Source organism: Hyaena hyaena, unplaced genomic scaffold, assembly GCF_003009895.1.
Source record: "Hyaena hyaena isolate Hyena2069 unplaced genomic scaffold, ASM300989v1 scaffold_13, whole genome shotgun sequence".
Lineage (NCBI taxonomy): Eukaryota > Metazoa > Chordata > Mammalia > Carnivora > Hyaenidae > Hyaena > Hyaena hyaena.
This window is the reverse complement of record NW_024080645.1, coordinates 1387954-1408472: the sequence shown is the minus strand read 5'-3', so window position 1 is coordinate 1408472 and position 20519 is coordinate 1387954. Positions and strand designations below refer to the sequence as shown.

Sequence of the window (20519 nt, the reverse complement as noted above, 5' to 3'; positions counted from 1 at the left end):
AGGTTATCAAGTCTGATCATAAATGACCCTTCCAAAAGTTAAGATGAAAACAGCTTTTAAATTCTTCTTGAATGTGCATCAAGAAACTTAACAATTTTACAGACCTAGCAGCTCCAATTCTCGGGCGCTTGCCTCAAATTTTATGGTTAAGGATGCTCATCCTAGAATTACTTATAGTAATAATATAAGTAGATGAATAATTAAATGACGGTATGACTATATCGTAGAATACCAAGCAATCGTTCAAATCATGGTTTTGAAGACTTTCAGACTTTGAATGACAGGAGAAAAATATAATAAAATCTATAATCATTCAGACTTTGGAAAAACAATGCATTGAACTGGAAGGAAACACAACGCCAACAGCAGAATTCCGGGTGGTGGGATTCTAGGTGATTCTTACTTCCTTTTTTAAATATTCCTGTATTACCTAAATTTTCCAAAATGAGTTTTATTCCCTTTTGTTACCAGGAAAAAAAAATCATCGAAAGGAAGAAAGAAAAGGGGCCGCTTTTCCCTAGAGCATTTTTTGGCCACGAGTGCGGCACCACCTTCGTCCATCCCCTTCCGAGGACAACAAAGCATCAAGTTTTCCCTTTTCAATTTTCCATGTTGGCCCTGGGAGGAAGAACCGAGTGGTTAAGTTAAATTTTGTGCCTTACTGGTAGGAGTGAGAGCATTAGAAGCAAGAGAAAAAAGCATGTGACTGGGTAGGGTGGAGAAATAAATATTTGGAAGATTAGCTACGAGATGTATAAACACAATGTGGACTCCTAACCCCTTCATTTCGTCATTCCTTCTGTGACTGCTGAGCGGGAGGGAGGCTGCCTCTCAAGGCTCCGGGGGCTCCTACATCCCAGTGGACAGGGCTCGGGGGCTCCTATGTCTCAGCGGACAGGGCTCAGGGGCTTCTGTGTCCCAGAGGATGGGGAGCAGGCAGCTGTCCTAATAAGTGGAGAGGGTGGCAGGTACCGCAAAGAACTAAAGCAGAAGGTGAGGTGATTTACACGGGAAGGAAACACCAGCGAAGGGAGCCGGGGGCCATCCCCCTGAGGAGGGGACATCGGAGGTGAGACCTGAATGACCAGAAGGAGGGGGACGTGGGGAGGGAGGTCTGGGGATGAGTATTCCAGACAAAGGGAACATAAACTAAAGCTTCATCCCCGGCCCGTCAGCAGTTCCGGTTACTGTGAATAACTGGGAACTTTAACACACTTACTGGAATTTGCTCACAAATAGTTACCGAGCTCCTAGAAAACACTGGGTGCCTTGCGCACTACAGAACTCAAAAGACGTGTTCTCTCCCGGAAGGAGCAGCAGAGGAAGCCCCCAGGCTAACACGAATTGTCACTGTGACACTCTTTCTGAAGGGTCCTTACCACGTGGGCTGACCAAGCAATGCCGGATTCTAGCAGCAATGGCAATGGAGTGGCTTCTTACAGACGGGTGTCCCAGACCCCTGCATAAATGGACCTCAACGTGGCTTTTCGTCCACGGAAAGCTAAGCAGAGGGCACCTGAGAGCCTGCGCTATCCCGCTAGTACCCGACAAACAAGACCAGCCCTGTACTGCATCTCTGAGCCTCCGTTCCCTCATCTGTAAAGTAAGGATAACAAGGTACCAACCTTGTCGGGGGTAAGTGAGACGACAGGATATTTAAAGCACTTAGAAGAATCTAGCTTTTATTGCTGTCATCAAACCAGAGGCGTGGTCCGGGGGGGCCTGGGCCCCAGGTTCTCCCTCACCCCCTTGTGCCTGGCCTCTGTATCACACAAGAGGATTCACAAACTATTCAACGATGCTCTCTGACGAGCCCTACGTGGTGACTCGCAAGCGTGAGACGGAGCTAATCCCTGAGGTGGCCCTAAGTGATGCGCCACAGCAGGGTGTGACGGTGATCTACACCGTGCTCCCTCCCGGACCAGTGCTCCTTTGCCGAGTGATGGCCCAGTCACAGACCTACATAAGCTCACCTCCAACGCAGTGCTCGGCCAAGGGCTCAAAGAGGTCGAAGGTCGAAGTGGCTCCATCGGACATGGTGATGAACTTGCGGTGCCCATAGGGGTGTGGCGACCTCACCCTTCCCATCTTCCCATACAAGGCTGTTTGGATGTGTCCACTCTTCCCCCAGATCAATGGTGGGATGTATCTAAGAAAGAAGGAGGGGAGAGGTCAGTTGTCCCACGCTCCCTAGATTGGCTTTAAAAATCACCAGGACGTGCTTCCATAGACAGGACTGCAAATTTACAGTGTTAAGTAATTTGATATGGGTTATTTCTATAATGTAGATTAAAAAGAGAGCAAGTAATACATTTTGAACATATTATACTTGAAAGGGTTAGCCTCCTTCTCAAATGAGCCAATGTACCGATGCACACTGCTAATGTTCACTTCTTTGCCTTCCCGAATAAGAGGGGCCACGGCGACGGCGGTCACGCCACTGACCTAACTTGCTGCTCCCTGTTACACTGGGAAGGGCTGCAAGGTCTCCTAAGAGCCTATAGGTGTCTTCTGCGCATGTTGTAGGTGCACTGGAGAATGTGCTGGAAGGGCAGAGCAGTGTAAATACTGGGTTAAATGAAGGATAAAGGCTTGTAAGCAAGTCACGACGCCAACCCTAACAACAGGCCTTTGCAAACACGGAGTGACTCTGGTCCCCGGGAGTAAATGCAAATATCATAAACTAGTTAATTACCAGGAAAACAAGGTGCTCCTGGTTACAACTAAGAAACGATTACAGTTCACAACCACAGTGCAAGGATGATTCCGTTTCAGCCACTGGTTTCTCTGCCACAGCTTGGGGCCCAGGTCTGGGGCGTGGCTAGGATTTGAGTTCTGTATAGAGTCACAGAACATAAAATATGGTAATCACATCCATCCTTCGCATCTGTATGATCTCACCGTGGGGAGCATTTTATTAAGAGCCTGCCTTAAACTATTACCCAATTCATGCCTGTCTTTTCTATCATACCAGTAGATCCTAAAAGCCCTCCTTAAATTAAACCAGATTTGCTTTTTCTTTTTTGTAACTCATTAAGTCACAAATTTAAGAAAGTGACGCTATCACATGACGCAAGCCAGTTCCCACACAAACTTCGTCTGGGAGGGCAGGGAGGAAAGAGTATTTTAAGACCTGAGGACATGAAGCCATTTGCCAGCATGACACCACCACCTCTGCAAATCTTAGCGCAGAGGCTACGGCATTTGGAAAGCAGACAGAGGCATTTATAAGAGGATTTATAAGAGGATTATGACAGTGACGAAAAGCAAGCTCATAAAAGTAACGTCAGCTGGACAACTCAGTATTACACAAGATTTAGATACGGAATTTATAAAGCGTTTCAGACGACCAAGTTGAACAATAAAGTATGCATGGGGGGAGAGAAGTGATCCAAGAAACCAAATTCTTGGTCGCTCCTGGAGGAAAGTTCAAAGAAAATCTAGTTAACGATATAAATTTAAAATAGAATTGTGAGAGGTTAAACAGGTCAGAAGAAGAATGGGTTAAATTTCACATACCTATCTTCTGATCCTGTCTAGAATACAGTATAATCTCAAAACATGACGAAAGAATAAAATGAAATTTTCTCTTGAGGCACCTGGGTGGCTTATAAGGTCGGTTAAGTGTCCGACTTCGGCTCAGGTTATGATCTCACGGTTCATGGGTTCGAGCCCCGCGTCGGGCTCTATGCTGACGGCTCGGAGCCTGGAGCCTGCTTCAGATTCTGTGTCTTCCCCTCTCTCTGCCCCTCCCTCACTCATGCTCTGTCTCTCTCTGTCTCAAAAATAAATAAACATAAAAAATTTTTTTTTGAAAAAAGAAATAAAATTTTCTCTTGGTGATTCACAGATGGGCCACATAATTATGACATGGGTGGTCATCCTGATGCTGCGCTCCCAGTTCGGAGTCACATCCCCTCTCTGAGGCGGCCTCTAGCCTGTTCTTGTCCCCACTTACTCCAGCATTCACATGTCAGTGGATGAGGGAAAACAACATGTGTAAACCTGGCCACTGCTGTCCCCTGCACGGGCCCTAACTTGGCCCAGGAGGCCCACCGTCCCTGCCTGCTTATGCCTTTCCATGTAGGTTCCGACCAACGCGAGCCACTGGCCCGTCTCCACTCCAAGGAGCCGAGCTCGTGCTGAGCTATTTTTATCCCAAATGCCAAGCTGTTTCTTCTGCCTGGAATACGCTCCTTTTCTCCATCCACACCCATGCTTTCCTCACCAGCTCCTGTGTTTTTCAAGCTCACTTCCAATCAGGTGTCTGGGGGAACTGCCCCCTCTCTGTGCCTCCTGGCGAAGTCCCCTGTGCAGAGCCCCGTCCTGGCATCCAGGAGGCTCGACTGCTATCAGGGCTCTTTTCTGGAACATTCCTCCCCACCACCTGCGGGAGCCAGGCTTAGTCATCTTTGTGCCCGTGCCCAGGGCGCTCCACACACTAAGCAGTTGGAAGGGCTGCTGAATGAACAGAGTACAGACCCACTTAGTAAGTCTGAGAAGACACAGATGTACTTAAAAAATATGCACCATGATAATGGGAGTTGGGTTGTAGCATGATCAGGGCTTGGTTACTGTTGTCTTTCACGACTACCCGGTAGCATTCTCAGACCAGGCTGGGAGAAAATCCTGAAGGTGTGCGTGTGGGCATAAGTGTGTACGTACACATGTGGGCGTGAGAAGAAGTGACTGCCCTCAAGACCTTCTCACTTCAGTGTAAGGTCAGTTGTGCGCACTGGACGTTTCACAATCTTTAATTCTACCGCAATACCATCTACTGGTAAACTGCTGCCTATAATTAACTTTGCAATAACACAACACCAGATTTTACAAAACCAAATGTTTAGACAGCCAGGTTTTGCTGTGTGTTTTGCTTTGTTTACAGAAGTCATCCACAGATCACACGAAAAAAATGAAGAAAACGAAAAACCGGAAGTTACGTGGTCTAGGTCAAGGAGGAAATATGGACCAAAACAACAGACTCTTTTGAAATGGATATAAACATATAAGCACTTAAGAGATGCTACTGAAGTGTACGTGGAGGAAACTGCTTTATTCCAACTACTCTGGTGACAGTTAATCTGAAAATATGGCTGTCAGTGACCTCTCCTATCCCCATACCCTTGAGCCATTCTTCTTGTAGGGGCGCCCCTCCCCACCTGCCATGAGTCGGGGCAGGCCTAGGACCAGTTTAGGCTGGTAAAACATGGTAGAAGGGCTGCTGTGCAGGGCTGGGTCTGACCCTTCAAAGAGAAGTCTGGCACCTTCCTTGGAAGTCCGGCGCCATTTTGTAAAGGAGCCAGGACAACAATACCCAGTGATAAAGGCAACACCAAGGGCATCTAGAAGATGAGACACCGCATTGAGCACTACGTGCATTGAAAATTCAGAGCATCACCGTTCTGTCTTCCAAAACAGATGGACCAATTTCCATTTCCAACTATTGTGTGCGCAAGTGCCTGTCTTCCGCACCCTCGTCAATAATTAGCTCTGTCAATCTTTTACATTTGGGCCACCCTGATGGGCAAAAAATGGGTATTTAACTTCAGCTTGTGTTTCTTAAGGTTGATCCAATCTACGGAAGATGAGTTTCTTATTTGAATTTGCATTTTCCTGATCCATATGTTTATTAGTCATTCACATTTCTCTTACGTAAACTTTGTCCATTTTTCTGTTATATTTTTATCTTTTTCCATCTCATTCGTAGGTACTGTCACCCCTGTACCACGTCATTTTCTATTTTATGTTGCAAACGTTCCTCCCAATTTATAGTATATTTCAATTTTATCTTACAGAACTTTCATATTTTGTGGTTAAATTTGTTAGTTTTTTTTTTTTTTTTTTCCAAGTAGGCTCCACATCCAGCCTGAAGTCCAATGTAAGGCTTGAACCCACAACCCTGAGGTCAAGACCTAAGCTGAGGTCAAGAGTCAGTGCTTAACTAAGTCACTCAGATGCACCTAAGATTTTGTTTTTAAAGTAATCTCTACACTTTATGTGGGGCTCGAACCCACAACCCTGAGATCAATAGTTACACATTCCTCTGACTGAGCCAGCCAGGTGCCTCAAATTTGTTAGGTTTTTCTATTAAAACTTTTGTGTTCTGCATTTTGTTTTTAAAAGAGCTATTCTAGCACCCAATTTTAAATATATTACCTAATATTTCCTTATATTATGCCTATAGTTAAAAAAAATGTATTACCCCTGGGGCGCCTGGGTGGCTCAGTCAGTTAAGCATCTGACTCTTGGTTTTGGCTCAGGTTACGATATCATGGCTCGTGGTATCAAGCCCCGTGCTGGGCTCTGTGCTGACGTCATGGAGCCTGCTTGGGATTCTCTCTCTTATTCACTCTCTGCCCCTCCCATGCTTGCTTGTGCATGCATGCTCTCCCTCCCTCCCTCTCTCTCTCTCTTAAAATAAATAAACTTAGGGCAGCTGTGTGGTTCAGTCAGTTAAGCATCTGACTTTGGGTCAGGTCATGGTCAGGTCATGGTTCGTGGGTTTGAAACTTGTATGGGGCTCTGCACAGTGTGAAGTCTGCCTGGGATTCTCTCTCTCCCCCTCTGCTCCTCCTCCACTCTGTCTCTCTCTCAAAATAAATAAACTTTAAAAAACAAATAAACTTAAAAAAAAGTATTACCCTTAAATCAGCTTATTTTTGTAAATGGTGCAAAGTAAAGATCTAATTCATTTTTTCCTGACAGCTAAATTGACTTTATATCGCAAATGGTTCATCTTTTCTCTGATTCCAACTGTCATCTTTATAATATGTACCAAGTTCCCAATTATATATTTAAATTTTTTTCTATATTTTCTTTTCTGACTCATTGATCTATTTGTCTGTTCATATGCCAATATGACTCTGCCTTAATGAATATAGTTTTTTGGACCACTTGGAGCATTAACAATGCAGGACCCCCCCTCACTTGTCTTTTTCAAAATTTTCTTGGCAGATTTTTGTCATTTTATTTTCCAGATGAATTACAGGATTAGCTTGTTGCAGGAAAAATTTGGAATTTCTAATTGGAAACACACCAAAGTCATATATTACCTTGGGTAAAACTGACATTTTTACAGTTTTTTACTTGTCCAATTAAAAAACGTGCAGTATCTCTATGTTATTCAAGTATTTGTGTCCTACAGTAAAACTTGATAGCTTGCTTTGCGTTCCAGTGCTCAGATTTTACTACACGAATCTGCATACATTTCTACTCCTTTTTTTAAATTTCCACATTTTTAAAAAAGCTATTCTTAGAGTTAGCATCTGGGCACATTTCACTCTTAACTCCCTGAAAGCAGAGGCTACGTCTTCTGTACTAACACTTACGGGGCTTTGTCCCACGTGCTGTGGCCAGTGGTTAATACATGCTTGTTAGTAAGAAAGAAGCTAGACCATCACAAAGTATAGACACCAGGGGGTCCTTATCTTCTGAATCTATAAACCACACCTGGCTATCGCCCAGTGGGAAAGACCGCAAGGGAAAATCCGGATCTCCTTCCCACCCACGTCCCCCCAGACAAACACATGCTGCCTTTGGACAGACCGAGTTCACATCAGCAAGGACAGATGGTTGCCGGGCTGTTTACAAAAGAGCCGGAAAAGAGCTGACTAATGCTTATCTTTGCCCTCAATCTGCGGGTGACCAATAGATTCTTTCCATTGGGGCCAGGGTTCCTTGGCTGTGCATCAAACTACTTTATAGCGATGAACGTGGACTGAGCTATCTCACCTTCGGATTCCCCCAGCAGCTCTCTAGCAAACTGTCAGAGGCCTGGGCCCTGACCCCTACTCCCCGCAGGTCCCATCCAGTGAACCAGATGCTCATGAGCAGCTACCCCTTGGCTACCATTTTACTTTTGTTTCAGACAAGATGCTTTGGTTAAAGTAACACAGTCCAACTCCGACTAACTTACGAAGGGACTATGCTGGGCTGCTCATCAAAAGGAACAGAGGCTGGGGGCGCCCGGGTGGCTTAGTCGGTTAAGCGTCCGACTTTCGCTCAGGTCATGATCTCGCGGTTCGTGGGTTCGAGCCCCGCGTCGGGCTCTGTGCTGACTGCCAGCTCAGAGCCTGGAGGCTGTTTCAGAGTCTGTGACTCCCTCTCTCTGACCCTCCCCTGCTCACGCTGTCTCTCTCTCTCTCCTAGAAATAAAAATAAAACATTAAAAAAAAAAAAAAAAAGGAACAGAGGCTGGAGGACCGGCTTCCAGGAAAGGAACTGGGGGTACTGGACGCATGTGCCTCTTATACAGCAGCACCCCACGAGGAGGGTGTCCGGAAGAAGGGAATTTTAGAGGGTGGGCGGGGCATCTTGACTTATTACCTGCACATGATGGGAGAGAAGGACTTCCCCCAAATGCCCTTGGAGAGGAAGAATGGGTCCTGGGCGGCCAGAAAGTGACAGATGCTCCCAGCAAGGTTTTGGGCTCGACTTGTCTTTGCTTCGAGAGGCTTCTTTAGTGCCCACGATACCCCCAAAGCCCCCTTCAAACCACCCCATTCCCATCTAGCTCTTCCAAAGTCTCTTCTTTCTATCCTTGTTCCCATCCTTGGTCCCAACTTGGCATTTCCCATAATTCTCAAATGCATTTACTCTGAAGCATCTGCTTCACCTTTCACACAGTGTAGATCAGAAACAGGCACCTCCTTTGCTCGAGTGGTATTTTTTTTTTTATCACACACCCATCTTTCTGAAAGCAAAGTTTATCACATATAAGAGTGGGTGCTGTTTTCTTTAAAGGAGAAATCTAGATAAGTAGAGTTTTTATGACTCCTGGTCAATCTTTACTGGTCTTAAAGAAGCACACTTTTTGCAACTTGCCACTTTGTCCCACATATTTTTTTTGAAGGTAAAATTCACAAAACAATGAAATTAACCTTTTACGGTTTTATTTGAGAGAGGGCACGTGTGCATGAGCAGAAGACAGGCAGAGGCGGAGGGAGGGAGAGGAGAGAGAGAGAGGCAGAGAGGAAGAGAGGGAGAGGGAGAATCTTAAGTAGCCCTGGACATAGGGCTCAATTCCATGACTGTGAGATCATAACCTGAGCCGAAATTAGGAGTCAGATGCTCAACCAACTGAGCCACCCAGGTGCCCCTGAAATTAACCACTTTAAAGTGTACAATTCCATGCCATTTTGTACATTCACAATATTGCGTATTCATCACCTCTATATGGTGATGAACATTTCTTCACTCCAAAAGGAAACTTCGTGTGTGGTAAGCAGTCCACTCCTCATTCTCCCTTCTCTCCCACCCCCGGAAGCCACTAATCTGCTTCTTGCTTCTGTGGAATTATGTATTCTTCATATTTTATATCAATGGAATCACTGAATATGTGACTTCTTGTCTTGTGATTTTTTTCACTTAGCATAAACTTTTCGAGGTTCATCCACGTTGTAGTGTGTATCAGTACTTTCTTCCTTTCTATGGCTGATTAATATTTCATCGTATGCATATACCTACCACATTTTCTTTATCCGTTCATTAGTTGATGGGACACTGTTGTTTCCACCTTTTGGCTACCATAAACAGTGCTATGGACATCTGTATACAAGTTTTTGTTTGAATACCAGTTTTCAGTTCTTTGGGGTATATATCTAGGAGTAGAATTTCTGGGTCATATGGCAATTTTATGCTTAACTTTTTGTGGAACCTCCAAACTACTTTTCATAGTAGCTGCACAATTTTACTTTCCCACCAGAAATACATGATGGTTCCAATTTTTCCACATTGTCACCAACACTTGCTTTTTACTGCTTTTTTTTTTTTTTTTAATTGTTATAGCATCTTAGTGATATTAAACCTACTCTTTTGACTCCAGGCCATTTCTTTCACTCTGTCTCTACTTCCATCTCTACGTTTAATATTTATCACAATTTTTAAAATGAATTAGTTGAGAAATAAATACATACAATCAGTCTCGTTCATTCCTACAATGGCTATTATCGGTAGAAGGGACTGAATCAGAATAAAATCGGCAACAGTCAAAACTGCACGTGGTATACTGTAGGACTGTCTAAAAACTGATGAAAGAATCCAGTTTTTGTAAAAGTATTTAGGCTTGCAGGGCACCTAGGTGGCTTACTTGGTTAAGCATCTGACTTTCGCTTAGGTCATGATCTCGCAGTTCGTGGGTTCGAGCCCCGCGTCGGGCTCTGTGCTGACTGCCAGCTCAGAGCCTGGAGCCTGTTTCAGAGTCTATCACTCCCTCTCTCTCTGACCCTCCCCTGCTCACGCTCTCTCTCTCCTAGAAATAAATAAAACATTAAAAAAAATTTTTTTAAAAGTATTTAGGCTTGCAAAATTTAACTGAGAGAATTGGACTTGGCGGAAATAGCAGCCACGAGAGAACTTGCTACAGAAGCTATAGTTAGTAATACATAACGTGGACAAAAAAACTGATTTGAAGCTTCGTAGTGAAACTTAAATGAAAAACAAACCTGATGAATATAAAATTGAACTATCTTGCATTAAAAAATCATCATGGGATCAAACTGAGTCAGCAGAATTTGTTCAGAAAATATTCTCTGAAGTGATTTAATGTTAGCATAACTTTGGTGAAAATACTTGTATTTTAAACGTCCCTGGGTTCAGCCCCTCCTGATTCTTCCTGATGGGAGTGCAGGTGGCTAGAACCCAGCTCACACTCTACTCTTGCATTTTCTCCTTCCTGGGCCAAGAAAGGCAAGAGACTTGAAACCAATAAAGGAGACTATACGAGCTGGAAGGTAATATAGAAATGGGTAGGGTAGACGACTCATAAATGTGGGGGCCATTCAGGGTCTGTGGAGGGGTGGGTGGGCAGGCCGCTGACAGAGGAGCTCCAGGGAGCCCAGCTGAGTAGTTCTGCTTTTACGCTACAAGATGGAAATCACAGGGCTCATGATTTCATGGAGAACAAGGGAAGAGCTAAGAGTTGCCATGTTCTAACTGTCTGCAAGAATGAGATACAGGCCAAGGCCACTGGGATCTTACTACAGCAAAGAAACATTACTGACTCAAACATCACTGGGCTCAAACTGACAAACTGTGAGATCGTGGAGGGGCATGTGGGTGGTTCAGTCTGGTCAGCGTCCGACTTCGGCTCAGGTCATGATCTTGCGGTTCGTGGGTTCAAGCCCCGCATCGGGTTCTGTGCTGACAGCTCAGAACCTGAGCCTGCTTCAGATTCTGCGTCTCCCTCTCTCTCTGACCATCCCCTGTTCGCTCTCTGTCTCTCTCAAAAATAAACATCAAAAAATTTTAAATAAATAATTAAAAAAAGGAAATATCATTTGGAGTCAAACCTGGGCCTCTCCCTTAGTGACTGCAGGCACATTAAGGATGTTCCCCCAAGCCCCCAAACAAAAGAAGTCAGGGGTATTTGAGGTAGTAATTGTGACTCTAACACCATCAATATAATTACCTCTTTTGAACATGAAGCGTGATAAATTCAACTGTCATTGATGTATAACACTTTCTTATTTATGTATTTTATTATGTATTTGTTATGTATAACACATTTTATTTATGTATAACCATTTTTCCAGGTTCTTTTTGGATATGATCTCATTTGCCTTTGGTTAAACTTTGTGAAATGGCAAATGCTGTTAGCCCCATTTTACCATGGGCACCCAGAGCCCAGAGAGTTAACGGCTTGGTATGGTCACTATGCTAATCAAGGGCAGAGTTAAGACTTCACCTGGGTCCCCAACCACTGTGTCCAGTGATGACCTGGATGATAAAATGGGCCTGAGGAGGACAAGGAGATGTTTTCATTACAGAGATTCCTAGGGCTCCATTAGTCATCCTTCAAAAATATTGACTTAGACACCTGGGTGGCTCATCAGTTAAGCGTCTGATTTTGGCTCAGGTCACATACTTACAGTTTTTGAGTTCAAGCCCTGCTTCAGATCCTCTGTCTCCCTCTCTCTCTGACTCTCCCTTGCTCATGCACACATGCTTTCTCTTGCAAAAATAAACATTAAAAAAAAATATTGGACTTATCTAGAACCAACATAAATGGGACTTCACATATCTTAAATAGTCAACAGCCAGCCTCTAGCTTTAAAAATATATCAAATTAACATATGCATATTCTGGTGTTGCCCATTAAAAAAAATTTTTTTAATGTTTGTTTATTCTTGAGAGAGAGAGAGAGACAGAGACAGAGCATGAGTGGGGGAGAGGCAGAGAGAGGGAGGCATAGAATCTGAAGCAGCTCCAGGCTCTGAGCTGTCAGCACAGAGCTTGACGTGGGGCTCAAACTGACAAACTATGAGATCGTGACCTGAGCCCAAGTCAGATGCTTAACCGGCTGAGCCACCCAGGCGCCCCAAGGCGTTGCCCATTTTTAAAGCTATTGCCAACCAGGGGCTTTGCAACATCATGTCCTGGTATTTATTCCTGATATAAATCTGCTTATTGAGAAACAGTGAATAAGGCCCCCAGGCCCAGAAGCTGACAACAAACAGGGGAAAGGACAAGCACTCGGACCAAATTCCAGGGCTCTGCTGGAGTTCAAGACAACTATTGTCACGATGGGCCATTCGGGAGTGACCTGTTCCTCCACTATAGTGCGATGTGGTCACGTCTCCCCCACGCTCTGCTCGGTCCTCAAGGTAAAAGGTGAAAGTACTAACTAGAATCAAATACCCCTGAACATGCCTGAGGGAGGAACACACAGTCTCAGCAAGCAGGGCCCAGGGGTGCTTCCCCAGAACCCGGCAGGTGGCTGGGGCTGCATAAGCACAGAGGGCCCCTTGAGGCCAGGGCTGTGCTGTGAAACAAAAGACCACGGCTTTGGGTGAGGATGCAGCAAGATGCTCGGGTCTTGCGGAGCTTGCAGAGGCGCACAGGCCAGCAGGGACAGGCACTTGCTCACCCGAGCGGGGAAGTGCTGAGAGGCCAGCACGAATGGAGTCGTGTGTGACAGTACGTGTGTGCACGCACGTGTGTCTACACATGTGTGCCTGCACAGTGCATGAGTGTGTGCACGTGCTTACGAGCATGTGTGCGTGTGCACGGTCCTTTCTTGGGGTACACAGTTGAATGTGCAAATGTTAAATAGCTGTGTGATGTAACTCCGCCAGAAAGACTCTCAGGGTAATAGTTAAATTAAAAAAAGCAGTAAGGGGGGCGCCTGGGTGGCTTAGTCGGTTAAGCGTCCGACTTTCGCTTAGGTCATGATCTCGCGGTTCGTGGGTTCGAGCCCCGCGTCGGGCTCTGTGCTGACTGCCGGCTCAGAGCCTGGAGCCTGTTTCAGTCTGTGACTCCCTCTCTCTCTGTCCCTCCCCTGCTCATGCTGTCTGTCTCTCTTCTAGAAATAAATAAAAACATTAAAAAAAAAAAAAAAAAAGCAGTAAGGGGGCACCTGGGTGGCTCAGTCGGTTGAGCGTCCGACTTTGGCTCAGGTCATGATCTCACAGTTCGTGGGTTCGAGCCCTGCGTCAGGCTCTGTGCTGACAGCCCAGAGCTTGAAGCCTGCTTCAGATTCTGTGTCTCTCTCTTTCTCTGCTTCCCCCCCCGCAAAACCACTCATGCTTTGTCTCTCAAAAATAAATAAACATTAAAAAAATTAAAAACAAAAAAAATAGGAATTCCTCTTTAATTCACACCCTGCCTAAATTCATAGGTTATTAGGCAGAAGAAGGAGCTAACACACAGGATTCTATCTGCAGGATTCCATGAGGCCTCCACGGCCACCTTGGCTATTCGTCTAGAACTTACTGTTGAGGTTTAAAAGATCGTTTGATAAAATGACTGGCCATTTTCTCAGGATTTGTGACTTCGGTATGTTAGCATTTGTGAACACAGCACTTGACTCGAAATCTCCCAAGTCTACAGGCCCTGACTTTGTCCCCTGCAGGCTATTCACTCTAGAGATACAGGTCTGCCATTTTATACTCTGCCCCTCACGTTTCCCTCTCCTTCCGCAAGCCCAAACCAAAGGGACACTTCAGTGACAGGGCAAACCGCAGAGGAGTTACATCGTCCTGGGAACCTCACTTTCAAGTGGCTGCCAGCGTCCTTGGCTGGCTTTGTGCCAACCACCAGTCAGGTGCTGGGGCTGTTAAGGAGACATGGGCTCAGGAGGTCTCAATTTCCACAGAATGCCCATCTCCTGAGGCCCTCTGCTCTGCTCCGAGCACACACTCAGGTAAAGAAAAACATTTCCATTCCAAGAAAAATATTTCTCCAGTGAGCAGAAAGATGATCTTTACCCTGACCAAGAGATTTGATTTGCGAGTGACAACATGGACCAGATGCTTCCTGGAGCAAGCGGCTGGCGTCTGGGACCGAACCAAAGACCTGTTCTCGGACAGCCTGCCTCGGCCTATATTTTCTTTTGGTTCTTCTATATTGAGTCAATAAAATTCAGAGACTAGCAAGACATGGGGCCTGCTTGTGGAGGGCTCACAATCTGGGGGTGAAAGCACACGAGGAGTATACAGACAACTACTGTCAGGGAGAGGAGTGGGCGCTGGGGTCAGAAAGGCAGAAAGGGGTGATCTTATGGGGAAGCTTAGTCACATAGCTGTGAAGTACCAGTATAACCCGGTGTGTGATAGGGAGTGTGAAGGACTGGATGTGCGTGTTCCTTCAATATTCCCTGTCCCCCAGTGTGTGGGTATGTGGAGGCGGGACCCTTGTGAGGTGATTAGGTGGATGAGGTCATGAGGGTAGAGCCCCAAGAAGAGACTGATGTCCCGGTAAGGAGAGGGAGAGAGACCAGAGCTCTCCCGCCTCGCCGCGGCGAGAAGCGGGTCATCTACAAGCCTGGAAGACGGCTCTCACCGGGAACCGAGTCTGCGGACACCTATCTTGGACTTTCCAGCCTCCGACAACAGTGAAAAATAAACACCTGTTGTTTAAGTCACCAATTTTACGGCATTCTGTTCTAGCAGTCCGCGTTAAGTGTGGGGTCCTCAGAGAGCAGGGACGTTCCACGCATCCGACCTCCGTGTCAGGGACGGAACTTGTCCTCTCATTTAGTCTGTTCACCAGCCCTGAGTGACGACATCGCCCGTCTTACAGATGAGAGAAACAGAGCCTTGACTGGCCTTGTTTCACAGCGTCAGGACTAGGGGACAAGTGTCTGACTTCGGTTCAGAGCTTTTCTTACTGTGCGCAGTGAGGACACATCGACTCCCTCAAACACAGGTTAGAATCACAAACGTCTTTGTGCCTGGTTTTTTTCCTGTCTGGTCATCTGTCCGAATGTTACATTAAGTCATGTTTCTCCCGATTGAGAGCTGAATTTGTTAGAACTTCACTTCGGTTTTCTTCATATACATTAAACAAAAAAACCATTTCTTCGATTGTACATGGGTTTCGCAGCTGTAGCCAACTTCTTAACGTCAGTGAAGGTTTTGGGGGGCAGGAGATTCATCTGAAGGGTGATTAACTTGAATTCACATTTGACTATTTCTAAGATGAGGCCGGAGTGTTAATAAAATCATAGTGCGTACCTCCCTGAAAGTAATGAGACCCAGGAGAGAGGACGGAGGTGCTGTGGAAAGGCAAGAGTGTCTGGTTTGGGGAAGCATTTTTATCCTGTGTTAATGAGGGAGGAGAAGTTAATTAGGGTGAGCATCAGTGGTTGGGGGGGCTAGAGGGGGCGCATGCAGGGAGCAAAGCTTTGTTGGCAGCACCAGAAGTCGGAAAATGGAGCTCCAGGCCTTCGTGTGTGTGCGCACATGCGCGTGCGTGCATGCCTGGGCCCGTGCGCACACAGGGGAGGTGAGCAAGCAGGGAATGGGTAGGGCCCTTTCGAGGTCAGTGGAAACATTTACAGGTATTTACCCTGGATCCTGACCTGCCAGAACTTTCCTACTACAGCCCCCTGTGGTTTCCTCTGCGGCCTCTCTCCCCTCATCCAGCTGATGTGAGCCTCCACACCCCCCCCCCCCTGCCCCGGGCTCAGCCTTCTCCAACTGTGGAGCAGACCATGCACCACATCACAGCGGTCCCGCAGGGGAGGCCGGGAAAAGACTTCATCATTTGCTTCCGGGCTTTCATCTCAAAGTGGCAAGTGGCAGATTTAACTTCCCAAACACCCATTAATAGATTCATCAGAAATCTGCTTTGCGCACAGCATTTTTCTCCCACTGGAGGCAAATATTTCTTCCCAGCTGTCCCACGTTACATGGTCACTGTCGCTGCTAGATGGCTCTATTCCTGAACTGCAGGATTATGCACAGGAAAATTCCAATGCAGAGATATTTTCTGTTTCTGCCAGAAGTGACCAAAAGTGGCCCAAGGAAACGAGAGAGAAATCAACTTCTGTTCCCGTAACTGGTTTCTAAACAGGGGACAGAGGCCACCAGGCCAAAGTGGCACATCTATGACCCAACCTATATTCTGTGCGAGCTATAAGCCAAGAATGTTAGACAGAACAGGCAAAGGAGGCACAATCAAACTGCTTACAAACAAACCACTCTCTTTTGCCTCAAGGAAAAATAAACTCCATTTTCAGGGTAGAAGAAAACCAGTTAGAAACCCTCAGGATTGTATTCACGTGTTAAATGTATCTGATCCCATTATTTTCTGCTTCACAAACAGCTTTGAGGGCTGGTCACACCCCTCCCTACACAGAGGAAAGCACAACCCTCTTTCCTGTATATCTGGACCTGGTCCTCATGCTGCTTTCAGTGGGCTTGTAGCTTATTAAGAGGCTGCAGGGTTCTGCCTGACAAATGTCACCAAATGAAAGAGCCTGTCCTGCCAAGAGCCAGTCAAATATTAGTTACTGAGGTAGGACAGGCTCACTCGGCTCATCTGTACTTTACCCAGGGCCCCCTCCTCCCTGGCCTCACCCTTCCCATTGCTGAAGTATGGGTTGGGAAAACCTGCTTGGTGTCGACCAAACAGGATTTGTGCCAGTGCCCAGCACGCCGGACACCTCTGTCTTGTCCCTGTCTCCCCCGCCACCCCTCCCCCGTCACCCACACAGATGTCAGCCATCTGCTCTTCACCTGATCCAGGACTGCCTTCTGTCTGCTTCTCAGCCCGAGGCCACCTCGAAATCTGCGCCAGGCCTGGGCAGGAGGGAAGATGGAGCTGAAGAGTCACATTGTATTTGCTACTATTCCCAATGGGGGAAACTTGGAATAGTGTGAAGGTCCTGGATTATCTACCTGGAATGCTCTTTCTTCAGGAATGCTTTAATCAAGAGATGACTTCTAAGAATTAAAATGTTGACATGGCAACATCAAGCTCATATCTTGCTTTTCCTTCATGTGCAGAAAATAATTCATAAAATGGCAAGCCTCGGTGTTAGAAAAAGATGGGTTCTTCAAAGCACTCTACACATTCAACACAATCCCAATCAAAATAGCACCAGCATTCTTCTCAGAGCTAGAACAAACAATCCTAAAATTTGTATGGAACCACAAAAGTCCCTGAATAGTCAAAGTAATGTAGAAAAAGAAAACCAAAGCTGGAGGCATCACAGTCCCAGGCATTAGCCTGTACTACAAAGCTGTAATCATTAAGACAGTATGGTATTGGCACAAAAAGAGACACGTAGACCAACGGTATAGAGAACCCAGAACTGGACCCACAGATGTACGGCCAACTAATCTTTGACAAAGCAGGAAAGAATATCCAATGGAAAAAAGACAGTCTCTTTAGCAAATGGTTCTGGGAGAACTGGACAGCGACATGCAGAATGAACCTGGACCACTTTCTTACACCACACACAAAAATAAGCTCAAAAACACATGTACCCTAATGTTCATAGCAGCACTCTCCACAATAGCTAAAACATGGAAAGAGCCTAAGTGTCCATCAACGGACGAATGGATCAAGAAGATGTGGTTTATCTATACCATGGAATACTACATGGCAATGAGAAAATGAAATCTGGCCATGTGTAGCAACATGGATGGACCTTGAGGGTGTTATGCTGAGCGAAATAAGTCAGGCAGAGAAGGACAAATATCACATGTTTGCATGTATAGGAGGATTAGGAGGAACTTAACTGAGGAACAAGGGGGAGAAGAAGGGGGGAAATGGTGGGGGAAAGGGAGAGAGACAAACCATGAGAGACTCTTGAATGCTAACAAAAACTGAGGACTGATAGATGTGGGGGGGTGGGGGGATGGGCATGGAGGAGGTCACTTGTGGGGATGAGCACTGGGAGTTATGTGGAAACTAATTTGACAATAAACTATTTGTAAAAAAAAAAAAACATGAAGTCAATATTAAAAAAAAAATAAGCTCAAAATGGATGCGAGACTTAAATCTGAGATAGAAACCATCAAAATCCTAGAAGAGAAAACAGGCAACAACCTCTTTGACCTCGGCTATAACAACTTCTTACTTGTCACGTCTCTAAAGGCAAGGGAAATAAAAGCGAAAATCAAGTATTGGGACCTCATTAAGATAAAAAGCTTCTGCACAGCAAAGGAAACAATCAACAAAACTAAAAGGCAACCAGATGAATGGGAGAAGATATTTGCAAATGACATATGGGATGAAAGGTTAGTGTCCAAAATCTATAAAGAACTCAACACCCTAAAAGCAAATAACCCAGTGAAGAAATGGGCAGAAGACACGAACAGACATTTTTCCAAAGAAGATATCCAAATGGCTAGCAGACACATGAAAAGATGCTCAACATCGCTCATCATCAGGAAAATACAAATCAAAACCACACTGAGATGCCACCTCACACCTGTCAGAGTGGCTAAAATTAACAACTCAGCAACAATAGATGCTGGCGAGGATGTGGAGAAAGGGGAACCCTCTTACACTGCTGGTGGGAGCAGCCGCTCTGGAAAACAGCACGGAGGTTCCTCAAAAAATTAAAGATAGAATTACCCTACGGCCCGGCAATAGTGCTACTAGGAATTTATCCAAAGGATACAGGAGTGCTGAATCACAGGGGCACATGTACCCCAATGTTTACAGCAGCACTCTCAACAATAGCCAAGTTATAGAAAGAGCCCAAATGTCCATCAACTGATGAACGGATAAAGATGCATATGGATATAGAGATATACAGATATAGATATATATCCAATGGATAACTACTCAGCAATGAAAAAGAATGAAATCTTGCCATTTGCAACATCATGGATGAAACTGGAGGTTATGCTAAGTGAAATAAGTCAGTCAAAGAAAAATAGACATCATATGTTTTCACACATATATGGAAGTTGAGAACTTAACAGAAGACCATGGGGGAAGGGGAGGAAAAAAAAAGTTAACAAGAGGGAGGCAAACCATAAGAGACATTTAAATACATAGAACTGAGGGTGGGGAGGGATGGGAGGGATGGGGGGTGGGAGGAGCGAGGAAAACGGGTGATGGGCATTAAAGAGGGCACTTGTTGGGATGAGCACCGGGTGTTGTATGTCAGTGATGAATCATGGGAATCTACTCTGGAAGCCAAGAACATACCGTATACACTGTATGTCAGCTAACTTGACAATAAATTATAAAAATTAAAATAAAAATAAAAAATCAAATAAAAATAAAAGTTGCAAAAAAAAGAAAAAGAAAGAAAGATGGGTTCTTAAAATATTTAATAAAAACTACGCTTCTGTCAGTGACTACAAATGTCATCACTACGAATCCATATTCAAAACTTGACTCTGTTCCTTCCCAGGGAGATCAGATCCAAAGCTTGCATTGGAAAACACAGCACTACAAACATGCTAATTCTCCCTCAGTTTTCTATGAATTTAACAGATTCACAGTAAAAGAAAATTTTTTTTTATATTTGAAATCAAACAAGCATTCCTTTTTTAATAGTTTTTAAATTTATTTCTAGGAGAGAGAGAGAGAGACAGAGTGAGCAGGGGAGGGTCAGAGAGAGAGGGAGATACAGACTCCGAAACAGGCTCCAGGCTCTGAGCTGGCAGTCAGCACAGAGCCCGACGCAGGGCTCGAACCCACGAACCGCGAGATCATGACCTAAGCGAAAGTCAGACGCCCAACCGACTAAGCCACCCAGGCGCCCCTCAAACAAGCATTCTTAAAGTTCATATGGAAAACTGAACCAGCTATAATCACCAAGGAAATTACAAAAAAGAAGAGTAAGTGAGGAGGGATTAGCACCACACCCACTGCCTATAGTAAAAACATTTAAAAACTATAAATGTGCTAATGGTATATATTCAGGATTATCACCAGAATGTAGCAGACTGGAAATGTGCCTAAAAACATCTGAGAAATTTAGCAGGACAGAAAGGTGACATTTCAGTAAACAGGGTAAAGGTGGATTGTTAAATAAATAGTATTGGGTAAAGGGTAGCCATTGACCAAAAAATTAAAGTGGGGCCACACTTTGCACCAGGAGAAATTCCAGAGAGAGCTCATTTCAAAATAGAAAATGGCACCATACATGTGCTAGAAAAAAATGTGGAATTAAAAAAAAAATCATACAATGAAGACTTTTCTAAGAAAAACAGAAATCCCAGAAGCCAAAAGAAACAATCATAAGATTTAACTATGCAAACAGTTTTTAAAACATGTGGCATGGGTCATAGGGGAGTTCTATTGTTAGTTTCCTGAGGAACCTCCACACT

General features: G+C 45.1%; 1 protein-coding gene across 1 annotated transcript in view; it reads right to left on the bottom strand.

The window, feature by feature from the left end:
* Positions 1-20519, bottom strand: part of ABHD2 (abhydrolase domain containing 2, acylglycerol lipase) — a 111623-nt gene that overhangs the window by 41731 nt on the left and 49373 nt on the right. The window contains exon 4 of the mRNA XM_039216739.1: positions 1974-2149. Coding sequence (XP_039072670.1) covers positions 1974-2149 — 176 coding nt within the window. The remainder of the gene's footprint in view (positions 1-1973; positions 2150-20519) is intronic.